At 60.1% G+C, this 15723-nt stretch overlaps 1 protein-coding gene across 6 annotated transcripts in view; it reads left to right on the top strand.

Moving 5' to 3' along the window:
- The first annotated feature begins 3228 nt into the window (after positions 1 to 3228).
- Positions 3229 to 15723, top strand: part of WNK2 (WNK lysine deficient protein kinase 2) — a 117984-nt gene continuing 105489 nt past the window's right edge. For 3 of the 6 annotated variants that reach the window (XM_087444807.1, XM_087444808.1, XM_087444804.1), the window contains exons 1-2: positions 3229 to 3462; positions 3980 to 4644. In XM_087444807.1, the coding sequence (XP_087300933.1) occupies positions 3982 to 4644 (663 nt within the window). In that variant the 5' untranslated portion in view covers positions 3229 to 3462; positions 3980 to 3981. The remainder of the gene's footprint in view (positions 3463 to 3979; positions 4645 to 15723) is intronic. The other 3 variants (XM_087444810.1, XM_087444809.1, XM_087444811.1) reach the window with 1 other exon arrangement.

Raw genomic sequence — 15723 nt, 5'->3', positions numbered from 1 at the left:
GGCTTAGGAGCCCAAGCTTTGGAGGCCCACACGACTCCACCACATGTGCACCCTTCCTTCAGGTCCCCGAAAGGCCTGCCTTGCCCCTGTCCCCTCAGGACACTCCTGTGCCTCCCGCTCTGCTCTCTGGGACTGTCCCGCCATCTGTCTGCCCCCCCATGGGACCTGAGCTCCAGAGGACCTGGGCTCCCCGCTGTCTCACCTGCACCTGCACCCACGCAGCTGTCAGGCAAGGCCGCCTCCCTGTGCTGTGTCCTGTGGGGGGTGCTCAGGGAGGCGGCCTGGCTGCACTGAGTCTGACCACTAGACTGGCTGCAGCTGCCCAAGCCCACTCAGAGGCAGACCCACCCCAAAAAGCACCTATTGAGTGGGCTCCCTTTGGGCAAGGCCAGACCCCGCCCATCCCACTAGTGAGCCCACCTGGACCCTGTCCCCTCTCCCTGCCATCCTCAAGCATTTGTTCACACTGTGCACTGACACTGTTGGTCACGACCACCCTCTCCACCTCACATATGAGCAAACTGATGACACGGTGCTGTCATCTGCTGGGTCCTGCCCCTGGAGATGTGTCTGCCTGGGCGGCTGTGTGCCTGCAGCTGCCCGCCGGCCTGACCAGGCTGGGGAGCCAGGGCAGCCTGGACTTGGGGGGACTTGGGGCTCCCTGGCACTGCAGTCTTGGGGAGCCCAAGTGACAGCTGTGGGGGGCAGGAGGGCACTGGCTCCAGCTCTGTGGCCTTGAGCAAGCTACTTAAAGTCAAAAAGTCTCTGCACTGGGCCTCAGCACACTCGCCTGTGACACAGAGTGATGCCCTCTCGGCCCAATAGTGACAGCCGTTGAGATGGCTGCTCCAGGCAGCAGAGCATCATCACCAGCCTGGGTCACGCGGTCTGCAGTGTCCTTCTGTAGCACCGGCTCATGCGAGCCTCAACCAACCAGCAGGACAGATGGCAGTGCTTGTTCTCCCTGTCAGAGCTGGGACAATGGAGGCTCAGAGATGCCAAGTGACCTGGCTAAGGACACACAGCGATCCTGGCAAGGCCCTGGCACTCAAGGTCTCCCCAGGGATCCTTCAGGCTCCCCCTTCCCAGATCCCAGGACCTGCTGGTGAGCCCGGCCCAAGGGTCCTTGCAGGAGGACTGTGACCTGTCCACTAGCTGCTTAGCTGTCGCCTCCAGTGGTCATGGGTCAGCAGAGGGAGCGAGCTCCTGTCACCAGGGGGCATGGAAGCAGGGCTGCCTGAAACCACTCCTAAGGCTCAGGGAGCATGCAGCGCTCAGTCAGGAACAGGTTCCCACCACTCCCCCAGGGCCTGGGCTGCCCCGAGATGCGTGGGGATGTTGCTGCCGTACTTCACACATCTGCCGGCTGTGGGTGGGCAGCGGCCGCAGGTGATGATGTGAATGGCCAGCCACCTCCCCCATCGCCAGGCAGGCGAGATGCTCACACACGCCAGCACAGCCCGGGGAGCAGGGAGGAGGCCAGGTAGGCGTGCGTCTGTCTGGAACACACTTCCCTCCATCCCTTCTCGGGTTTCCTTGGACAGGCTTGGGCATGTCCATCACGGACGGGCTTGGGACTCTGGGTGCCCTCCTGGACTGACCGAATCTTGGAGGAATTGGCAGCCTTTCCAGGTGGACAAACCAGGATGGCCAAGCCAGTTTTGCAGGGGGGAAGCTGAGGCTCGGTGAGAGCAGGGCTTGCCCGGGGTCAGGCAGTTACCAGAGCAAGGTCGAGGGTCTCTAGGCTCCACAGGGAAGATAGAAATATCCTCACCTGCCCCTACCTCAGCCTGGAAGGCCTGCATCCTCGGGTCCTGCTCCGATCCCTGCCCTACAGGGTCTTCTCCTCCTCCTGGCAGAGCCACGTCCGCTGTTGTCTCTTCCCCGTCCGAGCTCTGGGCTGGATGCCTGTCCCACAAGGTAGACGTAAGGATTGGAGAATATATTTAGCAGGAATGTGCCACGTGCCCAGCCAGGGCCTGCTGCCGTGGAGCCACGGCCCTCTGGGGAAGAGGTCCTGATCTGTGCAGTCTCCCTGCATTACTGGGCTTCACTGAGCAGAGTTGGGAAGAGACGCTGGCCCTCAGGGGTCTGTCTCTGCCGGCTCTGCCCCCTGGAGCTGCTCTGGGTGACAGTTGGCTTAGCACGCCTTCCCTCTAATTGTGATGGCTTGATGCTGCATGATTAATTTGTGCCATAGGCTTGGAGCCCACAGTATCCCTCCTGTCTGCAAGTCTCCATGTGCCAGGCCAGGGGGCTGGGGCCGACATGAGAGCAGGAGGCATTTCCCCCAGGGCCAGCTGCCTCCCGGTGCCTTTGCTCCCTCATCTGGCGTGGGCGGTGGACCACATCACAGGGTTACTTGTGGAGGCCCAGGTGAGAGCGGGAGTCCAGGGCCTTGCTCCGAGCAGGCGCAGAAACCAGTCATGCAGTCTTCACCGTATGCCACCTCCACGCCCAAGAGCGGGGCTTGTCTCTGGGAGTCCAGAGGGGTCAGGGGGAGGGAGGGGTCAGGGATGGCTGGGGTGGGGGTGTGGCATTTGACAGTGATGGGGGAGAAAGAACACTGTGGACCAAGAGGCTTCTGAAGCCTCTCCACGCCCCTATCCACGCCCCTATCCACCGAATTCCCAGCTCAGCCTCTGCCTTTGGGACCTGGCTTTCTCTAACGGCAAAATAGGCATGTTGGTTACAGTCGACGCCCTCCTGGTGGTGAGGTCCTGACGCATCCTGGTGAAGAGGGAGGAGGGAAGGACACTCCAACGACCGACCTGGCTTAGCTAGCCTTGGGTTGGAGTCTCCGGGTGGGAGGCGGGGGTCAGGCTTCATCCTGAGGTTGGCGAGACACCCGGCCCCAGGCCTTCGCCTTCCAGCCTGCCCATTCTGCCCTGGCACAGGGCTCCGAGGTCTGGGGCGCCTGCTGGGCCCGGTGAGGCGGTGAGTCTGTGCCTCTTCTCTGGGACACGTGGGGTCCTCCGCAGACAGCGGCCCCGCGGGATATTCCAAAGGGCCTTTTGGGGGCAGGAGTGCTGTCTGGAGCAAGAGCGTCACCGCCGCAACAGGCCTGCGCGCTGGCGGGGCTGGGAGCCGGCCCGCAGGTGGCTGCGCGCGCCCGAGGCCAGGTGGGCGTGCCAGGCCCCGCCCCGCCGCGCCCGCCGGGGGCAGGCGGATGAGGCCCCGCCCTCCCCGCGCGCCGGGCCCGAGCCGGTGCTAGAGCGCAGCCGGAGCAACACGCGGGAGCGCGGCCCCGCAGCGGGCCGGCGGAGGGAGCAGCGTCGCGACCCGGCCCGGAGAGTGACCCGGTCCCGAGAGTGAACCGACCCGAGAGCGATCCGGCTCCAAGAGCGATCCAGCCCCGAGAACAATCCGGCCGGAGCGCGGACCCCGGCCCCGAGCGCGGCCTCGCCTGCCTCGCCCGCCCCGGCCGCCGGGCCGCGGGCATGGACGGCGCCCGCTCGCTCTGTGAGTGCCGAGCCCCCCGCCCGCCGCCTTTGTGTGCGCGCTGCGCCACTGCAGCCCCCTTCCCCTGCGCCCCTCCTGCGCCCCGGGCCGCGTCCTTTGTGGAGCCGCCACCTGGTCGGTGCCTTCCTTTCCCCCGGCCTCCCAGTCCCCCCTGCATCCTCCCCGGGGCCCCCCGAGACAGCCAGCAGCCCCCTCCGAGGCCGCGGTTGCGCAGGGCACGGCCCTTTTCCCCCAACTCGGACCTGGTCCCGTCTGCAGCCCCCCACCCCCACGCCAGGACAGCTCAGTAGCCCCCCTTCCCTGCGCTGGGCAGGGCGTGAGTGCCCCTCCCACCCAGCCGGAGCCTCCCGGTCCCCCGGTTCCGTCTGCAGCCCGCTTCCCCAGGGACAGCCCCGCAGACCCCTCCGATCCCGGGGCGGGCAGGGCGCGGGCCCCGGGGCGGGGCTGCCTCATCCCGCGGCCCGGGCAGGTGCGGCGCGGCCGGCGCTCACGCGGGCCTGTGTGTCCTTGCCCGCAGAGATGGACGGCGATGGCGGCCGCCGAGACGCCCCCGGCGCGCTGATGGAGGCCGGGCGCGGCGCGGGGCCCGCGGGCATGGCGGAGCCGGCGGCGGGGCCGAGGGCGCGGGCGGCGCGGCCCGGGCCCCAGCGCTTCCTGCGGCGCAGCGTGGTGGAGTCGGACCAGGAGGAGCCGCCGGGCCTGGAGGCGGCCGAGGCGCCGGGCGCGCAGCCCTCGCAGCCGCTGCAGCGCCGGGTGATGCTTCTCTGCAAGACGCGCCGCCTCATCGCTGAGCGCGCCCGCGGCCGCCCCGCCGCCCCCGCCGCCCCCGCGCCCGCCGCGCCGCCCGGAGCCCCCGCCGACCCCGGCCCCGAGCCCGCCGGCGCGCAGGACCCCGGCCCGGACCCGGCGCCCGTGCCCGACGGCGGCGCCCGGGACGAAGAGGCCGCGGCCGCGAGAAAGGAGGACGCGGGGGCGCCGGAGGCGAGGCCGGAGCCCGGGCGCTCACGCCGGGACGAGCCCGAGGAGGAGAAGGACGACGAGGACGACCTCAAGGCCGTGGCCACCTCTCTGGATGGTCGCTTCCTCAAGTTCGACATCGAGCTGGGCCGCGGCTCCTTCAAGACGGTCTACAAGGGGCTGGACACCGAGACCTGGGTGGAGGTGGCGTGGTGCGAGCTCCAGGTGAGGGCGCGCTGGCAGCGGGTGGGCGGGGGCCGTGGGCGGCCTGCGCGCGGCCTTGTTCCTGCGCGGGCCCTACCTGGCCTTAGGCAGCCCTGGGGGCGGCGTGTCACCCTCGGTGCCGGTGGCTGGCTGTGCGTGCGGCCTGCGTGGCGCAGGTCGGGTGACGGAGGTCGGACCTCCCGGTGCGGCTCTAAGCGTGGCCCGGTGTGGAGAGCGCGCGCTTGGCGCCGCGTCTGTCAGCCCCGCTCCTTCTTGACTCCTGGTCCGGGCTGTCTAGATCCCCGTGTCTTTGCAGAAGCAGCGTGGGGGCAACAGGGCCCTGTGTCCAGCTGGTGACAGGGCGGCTTGGGGACTCTGGGCTGCTCCTAAAGGAGCACATTCCCTGTCTTTAAAGGTGTGGGTGCCCCAGCCGGGGATGCCTGCGGGGCTGGCTCTGACACGGTCTGTCCAGGTGGGGCCTGCCTGGCAGTGCTGTCAGCGAGCGATGTCTGGGCGTCCGGGTGCTCCCGAGCCTACGGTCACAGGGTGGATGTGTGAGAAGGCTTAAGACCAAATCGTGTGAAATGTGGGGTTTTTGGATGCAAAGGCTGTGGGCATGCATTTTTCATAGCCTTGCCCTCACGTTGGCTGTGTCAGCCCTAACCCTGGAGGATTATATAAACAGTAACCCGAGCTGCCCTGGGCCAGCTGTGGAAGCCAGGGTAGCGCCTGTCACAGCGGGTGTTTACAAGCCTCCCTCGCTTGCGGGGGCAGCTCTTGGGCACAGGGTTGGCCTGGTGAGAGCCGGCCGAGCTGGCCTCTCGGGTTTAAGCTTGCCCCAGCACCCTGTAAAGGAGCCGGCCTTCTAGGCCTGACTTCCAGGCCACACTGCAGGCGCCTGCCTTTTTGGCTCACAAACCCGGTTTGGTTGCTCTGTCCTCCGGGCCCCTGCAGGGTGGCCTGCGTGCGTGTGAGTGTGTGAGCACGTAAGCTGGGCTAACTTGGGGCGTCGACCTGACCTCAGCCTTTCTCCTGAGACAAAGAGCTCCAGAGGCCCCCCTCCCCACAGCCCCACCTGGCTCTGCCGTGGAAATGTGGGCTTTCTGTGGCGGGGCCAGTGGGTCCTGTGTAGTCCCTCAGGAGGAACCGAGAGCACCCCCCATGGCTGCAGGTCCTGGGCCCTGCTGAGGATGGCCCTGGCGGCCTGTGGTCTGGGGGCCCTGGAGTGAGCTGGGCCTCACTGCTGTGTGAGACAGCAGAGAGGAGAGAGGATCCGGAAGGGAAGACTGGAGAGGAGAGGAGGACTCCTGATTGTAGAGTGTGGCTGTGCACCTTCCCTCCCCACCTTCTCGCTCTTGCCAAGTGGCCCAGCGTGGCGCTCCGAGCACAGAGTGGAATGCCTCTGCAGTGTGGAGGATGGGAGCCGGGGAGCTGCAGCAGGCCGGCTCTGAGTTAGACCTCAGCAGCGGAGCCCTGCTGATCCGGTTGAAGCATTGCAGGCGCACGTGACCCTTGGAGGAGGTCGTTCGTTCCCATTCCCTTTAAGGAGAGGCGAGTGGGCCTGCTTCTGGTCCCCGTGCAGAGCAGCACAGAGGTGGAGCCTGGCTGCTGTCCAGGGGTCTTTTACTCCTGGACTCTGGGTGGGAGAGGGAAGGCCAGAGATGGCTTCCCGTCTGTCATGATCTTCCTTGAACAAGGGTTACTGGGGGCCCCAAGCCAGTGGGGAAACTGTCCCTGCGCCTCCCCTAACAAGAGGGCCCTGTTAACATTTGCCCCAGGTTGATGTGCAGAATTTGGGGTCAGCTGCTTTCTGCTGGGTGGGTCTGAGACCAGCTTAGAAGAGGGGCCTGGACCAACTTAGGACAGCAGCCAAGAACCTGCTGTGTGTCCTGCCGCCTACTCACCGACCAGGAGGCTGTGGTTTTTCTGGTTTTGTTGTGGAAGACCCCCAAGGTCACTGGAGAGGACAGAGATGGTGGAGGGGAGATTGCAGCATCATGGGTGGAGGCCGCTGGCTTGGCGTGGCTGTCCACTAAGAAGAGGAGATGGGCATGAAGGGCAGGGTGCTGGGTTAGGGCTCTCGGACCACAGTGCATGGGAGGGCGGCAGGTGCATGCTGCTTTGTGCCTGGGGAGGGGCTCATCCTCCTGACCCCCAGGATTCCAGGTGTCGGGGCTCCTCGGGGAGGTTGGGTCTCCAGGAGTGTTGCCTTCAGCACGGGGAGATTTTCAGGCTTCCTCCCGCCCCCTGCCCGCCTTCCCCAGCCCCCAGAAGTGCCTCAGCCACAGCTTTGGAGGGCCCTGGAAACCCACCCTCTGAAGGCTGCTTCCTGCTCCCACCCTTGGGACACTGGAGGGCGTGGGCACCCACCGACCTCCCCGAGAACTGAGACGGCATCGCCCACTCGCTTTTTCCAGGGTTCCCTGCCAAGGGGAGGAAAGGCCGAATTTCTGGACGTAATAAATCTGGCTTGGAGGATGTAAGGTCCTGTGACGTCTAATTTCCTCCCATAATTTAGTGTTGAGAGGGCTTTGCAGAGAGAGCCGTGTGCATTCATGTCACAGTGAAGGGCAGCAAGACGTGTCACCCCCTGAATTGTCCAAATGTCCAAGCCGACACTGACTTTTGGGGAGAAGCCATTTTAAAGTGTTATCTCTCTGTCCTTTTTCTTTTGAATGAATATTTATTCCTGGCACCAGAACACGTTATACTAGCAATGGAGGAAGCACAAACACTCGGGCTGCTGCCCTCTCCCGGCTCATGATCCCATGGCCTGGAGGCCGTTGTTGGCCAGCTCTGGTTCTGCACAGACCCGTCCCGCAGACAGCGCTGGGGTAGTGGGGTCTCCTTGTGGCTCTGGGCTGCGCTAGGGGGCAGGTCTGGACCACTGACGCTGTCCAGGGCGGCTCAGGACACCCTCTCTCACCTGTTGCCACCTCTGAGTCGGTGTGGATCCCCTGTAGAGAAAACGCAGCTGACCCAGACCCGGCCAGCGTCCGAAGCCTCGCTGGAGGCGGCATGTTGGCCTTTCCTAGGGGGAGCTTGGAGAGAGCCTTGGGTCAGCTCCTCCCCATCAGCAGCCCCCTGCCTTCAGGGGAGATGGGGTCTCAGGTTCTCTGTGCTGCCCCCTCCCCACAGAAGGCTGCTGGGAGCTGCTGTTGGGGAGCTGGGGGCTGCCTCCTGGGCGATCCCACCAGGAACCCGTGTTTCCTGTGCTGGTGTCCGGGCCCACGCCCTGCGCCCGGTGTGGGGGTCATTTTGCTTCACAGAAGTGTCAGTCCTTGATCCTCCACCCGGAGCGCTTGCAGGGCTGTGAGGGTCCTACTGAGGTACCGTGAGGGCTGAGCCCCACCAGCCGGGGACAGGTGCCGCTGTGGAGCCGTCCTGCTGCTGCTCTGCACTGCTTGGAGCGGGCTGGGCTCCGCTAGGGTGGTGATGGCCTGGCCTTGAGGCCGGGAAGGGGCTTGTGATGGTTGTGTGACCTGCCAGTGTCCCCTTCGTGCAGCCACGTCGGCGCCGTGTGTTCCCAACTTGCCTGCCCCAGCCAGACATCTGGTCATCTGCCTGTGCCCTGGGAGGCGATGATGCCCGGGGAGGCGATGACGCCCCTGGGGGCTCTCTGTGTGCTGTTGTGCCGACTGTGCTGGTCCCCTCGCTGTCCTCAGAGGATGGCCGGTCCTGCCTGCCGTCAGTGTGGCTGGGAGCCTCTCCCACAGCCTTGGATGCTCCACCTGTGCCGAGCACTGAGCTCGCACACCTAAGCCTGCAGGTGTGCCATCATCTTTCACGGACAGGCCAGGCGCACACCCTTTGGTGATGGGCAGCCTCGCGCCAGGGTTGAGAGATCCCGCTGATGGCCTCTTGCAGAAGGCTCGGCTGCCGGCCTCGTCTGCTTTCAGAGGAGCCCCCAGCAGCCCTGCCGACGTAGGGAGAGGAGCAGCCTTGCAGAAGGATGGTGCTTGTGCTGCCGCAGGACTCGGGGGAGGGCACACTCAGCTTGCCTGGTGGTCAGTCTCCTCTCTTATTTTTACTGTTTTAATTTCCTAAGAGTTTATTTTGTTGGGAGAGCTGTAATTTGAAATCAGCTGGGTGCTGACTCTGTGCTTGCTTTACCCAGTGAGATGTTTCACGGGCCATGCCGACCATGGTTCTGGTTTGGTTGGTGAGAAAGGTTGGTGCCAACTGCCCGAGAGGCCTGTGAAATGGGCTCCCCCCCACCAGTGCAGCAGTGGGGGTGCCCAACCCCCAGAGGGCCCGCCCCGCCCCAGTGGTGTCAGCTGGGAGAGTGCAGTCAGTGATGGTGGACGAGCAGCCCGAGCTGTGGGTCACTGTTGTGGGCACATTGGGCATCGCGGCTGGGTCCCTGTTGGAAGCAGGCGCTCCCACGGCCAAGCATGTGCCTCTCGGGGTGTCCTCGGAAGCCCTGGCATGTGGGGTGCCAGGCTGAGCCTGATTCAGCCCTGAATTGCCCAGGCACCTGGGCCCCAGAGCCAGGACCCCCGGACCGGCTAACTCTTGGGAGGGCTAGTGGGCATCTCCTTACCCCCGTGCCATTTCCAGGTGGGGCTGGGGGCTTCCTCTGTGGTGGGTGAGCTTTGCTGGCAGGCTGTTAGCTCTAACCTGATGGTGGTGAGAAAAAGAATTGCTAAGAGGAGAGGGAGCGATGTTCCAGGAGACCCTGGACTCGGCAGTGCAGGCTGGTGTGGTTCATTGGCTCAGCTGGCGTCTGTTGAGCCCTGGTCCCAGCCCGGTGGTACCACGGTGAGTCGGACTGGCCACGTCATGGCGGGAGAGCCAGGTCCTCGTGCAGGAGCCTGCAGGAGGCGAGTGTGGAGAGAGGCTGTCCTGCAGTTCTGGGCTGGCTGGGCTGGCTGTGTGCCTGAGATCACCTTGTAGATCGTTAGGACTTGCGGCCTTCCGCGTGGTTGTAGGTGTGTCTTGGGTACTGTGGTTTGGGCTGGCTTCAGGCCGGAGCTGGACGGCGCCGAGGGGGCCAACACGGAGCTCCAGGTCACAGTTTGGTGGAGGAGAACTTGACCCGGTCCTGCCAAGGTTTGGGCCGTGCGCCTGGGTCTCCTTTGTGGTCTGCTGGCTGAGCGGCGAGGCGGGGGCCAGCCTCTGCCTGCGGTGGTGGAAGGGGGCGCTTGCCCTGTGCGTGCAAAGGCCCCAGAGCACTCGGGCCCCAGCCCCGCACCTTCCCATGGGGAGGGCACCTGGCTTCGTGAGCCTCGGTTTACTCATTTGAGCAGTGGGGATGGTGTGAGCCAGCTCTTGTGGGGCCTGGGGGACTGTTGAGAAGTGTGTTCACCCTGAGCCGGAGCAGGCAGTTGGGGTGAAGCCTCTTCTCACCCATGCTCACTCCCCTCAGGTAAACGTTTTTAAGAAGCAGAGATTGGCACAGAGAGCAAGCTGAACCCAGAGGGGCAGGGGGGCCAGCCTGCAGGCAGGAGTCGGGTCCTGGGGTGGACCAGGGCCCCTGGGCATGTGGGCTGAGGGCCTGTGCTCGTGGGCTCCCAGAGCACCTGGCGGCTGCTGCCTTCTCTCCGCACTGCGGGATAAGGAAAGGGTGTGAAGGCGGCAGCTGGAATCGCTAGGGAGCGGGCTAGGATCTGCTCTGGCCACAGAACCTCCAGGGCTGTGTTTCGGGTGGAGAGGCCCCTGGGTGGGAGGGGCAGAGCCCGTCTGAGGTTGGCAACCTGAGGGTGCGCTGCAGGTTTTCTCGTCTCAAATAGTTTTCAAATCCAGTTCTGTTCCCTGGAGGAGTTGAATTCCAAGAATTTTCCAGAGTATTTGATTACTACCTCTAATTTATGTCAGCTTTCTATAAATAGATATTAAGTTTTTTGGAAAAGAATAAAAGAAAGGAGATCAAGACGGTGTGAAATTGGTGAAAGAATAGACAAATAGATCTACAGACCAGGTTAGAGAGCCCAGAAATAGACCCCCATAAATACGGTCAGCCAACCTTTGACACAGGAGCAAAGGTGACAGACACAGTGGAGCAAGACGGTCATTTCAATGAATGGTGCTGGAACAAGTGGACGTTCACATGCAAAAGAATTAATCTGGACGCAGACCTACACCCTTCACAGAAATTAACTCAAAATGGATCACAGACCTAAATGTAAAATCAAAACTATAAATTCCTGCAAGACAACACAGGAGAAAACCTAGATGACCTTGGGTTTGGGGATAATTTTTTATATTCAACACCAAAGGCCTGATTTGTGAAGAAAAACTTTAGAAATCGAACTTCCTTAAAATGAAAAAAACCTGCTCTGCAAAAGACACTGTAAAAGAATGAAAAAACAAGAATGCAAAACAGTGCAGCCACTTTGGAAGACAGTTTGGCAGCTTCTTACAAAATTAAACATACTCTTACCCTATGATCCAGCAATCACACTCCTTGATATTTACTCAAAGGAGGTGAAAACTTATGTCCACAGAAGAACCTGCACACGGATGTTTACAGCAGCATATTCATAATTGCTGAAACTTGGAAGCAAACAAGACGTCCTTCAGTAGGTGAGTGGATAAATAAACTGTGGTCCATCCTGCAATAGACTATTATTCAGCACTAAAAAGATACAAGCGATCAAGCTATGAAAAGACATGGAGGAACCTTAAATGCATATCACTAAGTGAAAGAAGCCAATCTGAAAAGGCTACATACTGCGTGATTCCAACTCGGTGACATTCTGGGAAAAGCAAAACTATGGGAACAGTACAAAGATCAGTGTTCCCAGGGTTGGGGGGAGGATGACTAGGTGGAGCACAGAGGATTTATAGGGCAGTGAAAATGCTCGTATGATACTATAATGATGGATACATGTCGTTATACATTTGTCCAAACCCATAGAACATAGCACAGTAAGATTGAACCCTGATGTAAACTACGGATTTTAGTTAATAACAGTGTATCAATATTAGCTCATCAGTTGTAACAAATGTACCACATTGATGCAAGATGTTAATAATAGGGGAGGCTGTGTGTGGGGGTGAGGGGGTACATGGGAACTCTGCACTTTCTGCTCAATCTTTCTGAAAACCTAGAACTTCTCAAAAGATAGTCTATTAATTAAAAAAAACCCAGTGTAATAGCTACATTAAAGAAGTTTGCAGAATTGAGAAGCAAATCCAAGTGAATGCAACTGAAAAGTAATCCAAGTGAATGCAACTACTTATTATTTTTGCATATTACCTTCAAGTTCTTGTTCACACACATGTATCTCTTTTATAAATAGAACTGCAATCACAGTGTTACAGCTTTTACATTATATCTTTTAACACTGTTTCTTTCTTTTTTTAATCAGGCTTACTACTTTAATAAAAAACAGATTTCTTTCCCTCCCTTTTCTTAGAACGTTCAATTTAGCAATCTTTTTTTCTTTCTCTTTATTTTCTACTTGAAATATATGTAAATTCTTTTATTTTATTTTTAAAAATTATTTTATTGAGGTCACATTGGTTTATAACATTGTGTAAATTTCAGGTGTACATCATTATATTTTGACTTCTGTATAGACTGCATCGTGTTCACCACCAAAAGTCTAGTTGCCATCCGTCCCTGTACACATGTGCCCCTTTACCCTTTTGGCCCTCTCCCTGCCCCATCCCCCTCTGGTCACCACCAGTCTGTTCTCCACATTTATGTGTTTGTTTGTTTATCTCGCACATATGAGTGCAGTCATACAGTAATTGTCTTTCTCTGTCTGACTTATTTCTCTTAGCATAATACCCTCAAGGTCCATCCATGTTGTCGCAAATGGCATGATTTTGTCTTTTTCTTATGGCTGAGTAGTATTCCATTGAATCCATACATCACATCTCCTTTATCCATTCATCCATGATGGGCAATGCTGTTGGTTTTTGAGGAGAGGCTGTGGTTTGGGGTTCATTCTTGCTTTGTGCTTGCTGTTCTGGTCCTCACAGAGGGCTTTTCCAGAAAGTTTTGCTCATCCATGCTCTGGGGTCGGGTGGAGGGAGGCTGGGGGCTGGACAGAGCCTCCTGGGCCACACAGAGGTGACCCTGAGTTGTGGGCTCCCTGAGCATCTGCTCCCAGGGGCCTCGGTGCCGAGTGGTCTCACGCATGTGCCAGGAGGGCCTGAGCAGGCAGTCCCCCCACGTCCCCCTCCCCTCGAGCTGGCTGTATTTCCCAAAGCATTCAGGAGTGAGGTCTCTCCACAGTGGCTCTAAAATTAAAGTGTCATGACATGAGCCCTGCCCAGACACACGGACAGAGGAGCCAGCGGGGTAGAGGGGGTGCTGGGCTCGGGGCTCACTGCCCCCAAGTCCTGGTGGTCCTGGCTGGGTTTCGGGGGGGAGCCTCCTTAGGAGGGAGGCCCAGGCTGGGCTGTCCGCTGGCCATGGGCAGGGCATGGACGGGGAGGGCAGGGAGGAAGCTCTGGCGTGGTGAGGACTTTCTCGGACCCCTGGACCACGCATGACCTCATCGGGTCCTCGGAACCACCTCCAGAGGTCTTGGGATCTGTTTTCACAGATGAGAGTGAGGCTCAGGGGAGGTGGCTCACATCGGGGCTCACACAGCGGGACAGCGGCTGCTGGCATGACCCATCCTCTGCCCTGGATCGTCTTCTCCCACCTGTGCTTCAGAGAGTTGTTGCGGAAAGGGGGGTGTCACTGAATAGGCCTGGAGAGTGCTGGGTCAGGCAGGCATTAATGTTGCGGGACTTCTCAGAGCCTTTAAAGTGCTGTGAAGCTCTCCAGGGGGTGTGGAGGCCCTGCACCTCCTCCACCTCTTCTTTCGTTTTCCCAGTGTCACTTGGGACTAGGACAGGCTTTGGGGAGTGGCCTGTTGGCTGGCTGTTGGTAGAGGTGCAGATGTTCCCACAGTGGCTCCGTCGCAGACACCGTGGAGCTCCCATCTCGTTCATCGGTGGTGTTGTTGGCAGAGGTTGGAGCTAGAGATGGAAAGTGGGCCCCGCCCTTGAGACTGCCCGCCTGTCTCAGGCCAGAAGCTGCCCTGGAAGGACCCATCCTCCTTCTGATGTCCACTCTTCCCTCCAGCCCCCTGCTTTTCAGGCTCTGTGTGTGCTTGCTCAGGAGCAGATAAGCTGGGAAAATTCTTAGCTGCAAGCTGAGTGTGGCTAAGCATGCAGACCTTTGATCATTCCCAGAATCTGAAACCTGGAGATGGCCAGTCGAGGGTGTGAGTGGCTTGGTAGTGTGGGCAGGGACAAAATCGCTTTGCCTCTTTCTCTTCTACTCTCCTCAGCCGTGTTGGATTTGTCCCCAGTTTCATTGCCTTATGGCTGCAGAAAGTATTCCACAGCTCCAGGCATCACAACCACATTTGAAGGCAGGAAGCAAGTGGGTGGTTGGGGGGGTTGGCTAGGGGTCCATGTTTTAATCTATAAAGTGGGTGTTACCAGTAAGCCTCTGGTCTCTGGTTAGCATGGGCCTGTGTGGTCCCCCCTGGATGGAAGGGCGTCCGCAGAAGGCTCGGTGGCACAGGCGGGTATGACCTGCTCCCTGGGGCTGGGCGCGGTGAGTGTGGTTAGTAGGGAGGGTGGCAGGCTGTGGGTGGGGGCGCCTGCCAGGGTCTGTCTGGGCCGCCTCATCTCTCCAAGGTCTGGGCGGTGCCCTCTGTGACGTGGCCTCCGCCTGGACCTGTCCCCTGACGGGAACGAGCCACACGCCTGGCTGCTCTGAATGCCTGCTGGGGTTGTTGCTCCTCCCTGCCCCGCCCCCCCCCAGGGCCTCCCACCCTCCTCTCTTCCTCGTGGGGTCTCTCTCTGCCAGCAGCCCAGTTTTATCCCCCCTGAACTTTTTATTTTGAAAACTTAGGAAAGCTGGCATTACTGGTTGTTAACCTTTGTCACATTTGCTTTCTCTCTGTCCCTTTGCGTACGATTGTTCTGGCGCATTTGCATCTCGGCCTGGATTCTTCAGCACATGCCTCCAGTAGGAGCGAGGACCTTTCCCCACAAAACCACAGCCCCGTGTCGCACTCAAGTCTGACGTGGACGCCAGCAGCCATGCGTTTCACGTGGACTTTGCCTCCCAGTTCTGCTCTGTTTGGATCCTGGATCCAGTCAAGGGTCGTGTGTTGCATCTGGTTGTCATGTCGGTTTTAACCCAGAACAGTCCCTCCACCTTTTTAATGATTATTTTTGAATCTTTTGCCGCGTTGTCTTCTTCTCCCGCATGACCACCCTCAGGCTGCGTTTCTGGCGCGGGTGTCCCGTGGGTGGCACTGGTGTCCCATGGGTGGCGCTGGTGCAGATCACAGACATGGGTCAGCCTGTCCCCATGTGGACGGGGGTCTCTTGGCTGAGGCGAGTCCACTCGCAAGTGATGAAGAAGGGACTCTGCAAGGGGTCACTCTGCTGTCCCCCTGACGTCTGATCACTGGCCTCAGCGTCCAGGGATGATCCTTCGGGAATCGTCCAGGCTTTTTGGAAAGACAAATCTGATCATCTTGGTCCCCCTCCTGGTGGGCAGTCAGTGGCAGAGCTGGGACCTGAACTGGGCCGCTGGGGGGCGCTGCCAGGAGGCTGGACTGCAGGCTTGGGTCGTTCCAGGGCTCAGGGGCACTGGCCTCCTGCCTTCCTTCTGGCACCTGAGTACCTGAGCCCCTGAGCGGACAGCCGCCTGTTTTAAGTCAAGTCTCTCAGGCTGTGCTCCTGAGCCCCCCGGGATTTCTCCTGCAGGAGAGGGGCCTGCAGCAGGGTTGCTGTCAGGAGGACCCTGACCTCCAGGAGGCCGCTGCCTGTCCATCCACTCTGGAGTGCAATGGGGTCCCCGGGCATCCTCAGGCCTTGACACGCGTCTGGGCCTCGTGTCCACCTGGCGCCCCATTTCACCCTTGGGCGGGGACGCCGGGGGAGGGGACACTGGGGGAGGGGAGGGCCAAGTCCCACGTTCCAGCGTTGGACCCCTCCAGTGAGTGGGGGACGGCGGGGGTGGTGGCGATGGATGGGAGGCCATTACAGGGGGGATACTTCCAGATGCAGGTGACGGACATGACAGACCCTGAAACCTGAGAAAGAAAACTGCCCCAAATTTCCTTCCTCTGACATAGCAGTTCTCACTTTGGTACATGTCCTGGTCTCTTTTTTATGTTCTCGGGTGTTTTT

Source organism: Ceratotherium simum, chromosome 20 (assembly GCF_057802395.1).
Source record: "Ceratotherium simum simum isolate JZ-2026a chromosome 20, ASM5780239v1, whole genome shotgun sequence".
Taxonomy (NCBI): domain Eukaryota; kingdom Metazoa; phylum Chordata; class Mammalia; order Perissodactyla; family Rhinocerotidae; genus Ceratotherium; species Ceratotherium simum.
Note: the sequence above shows the minus strand (reverse complement) of the source record. Positions and strands in the feature narration are given on the sequence as shown.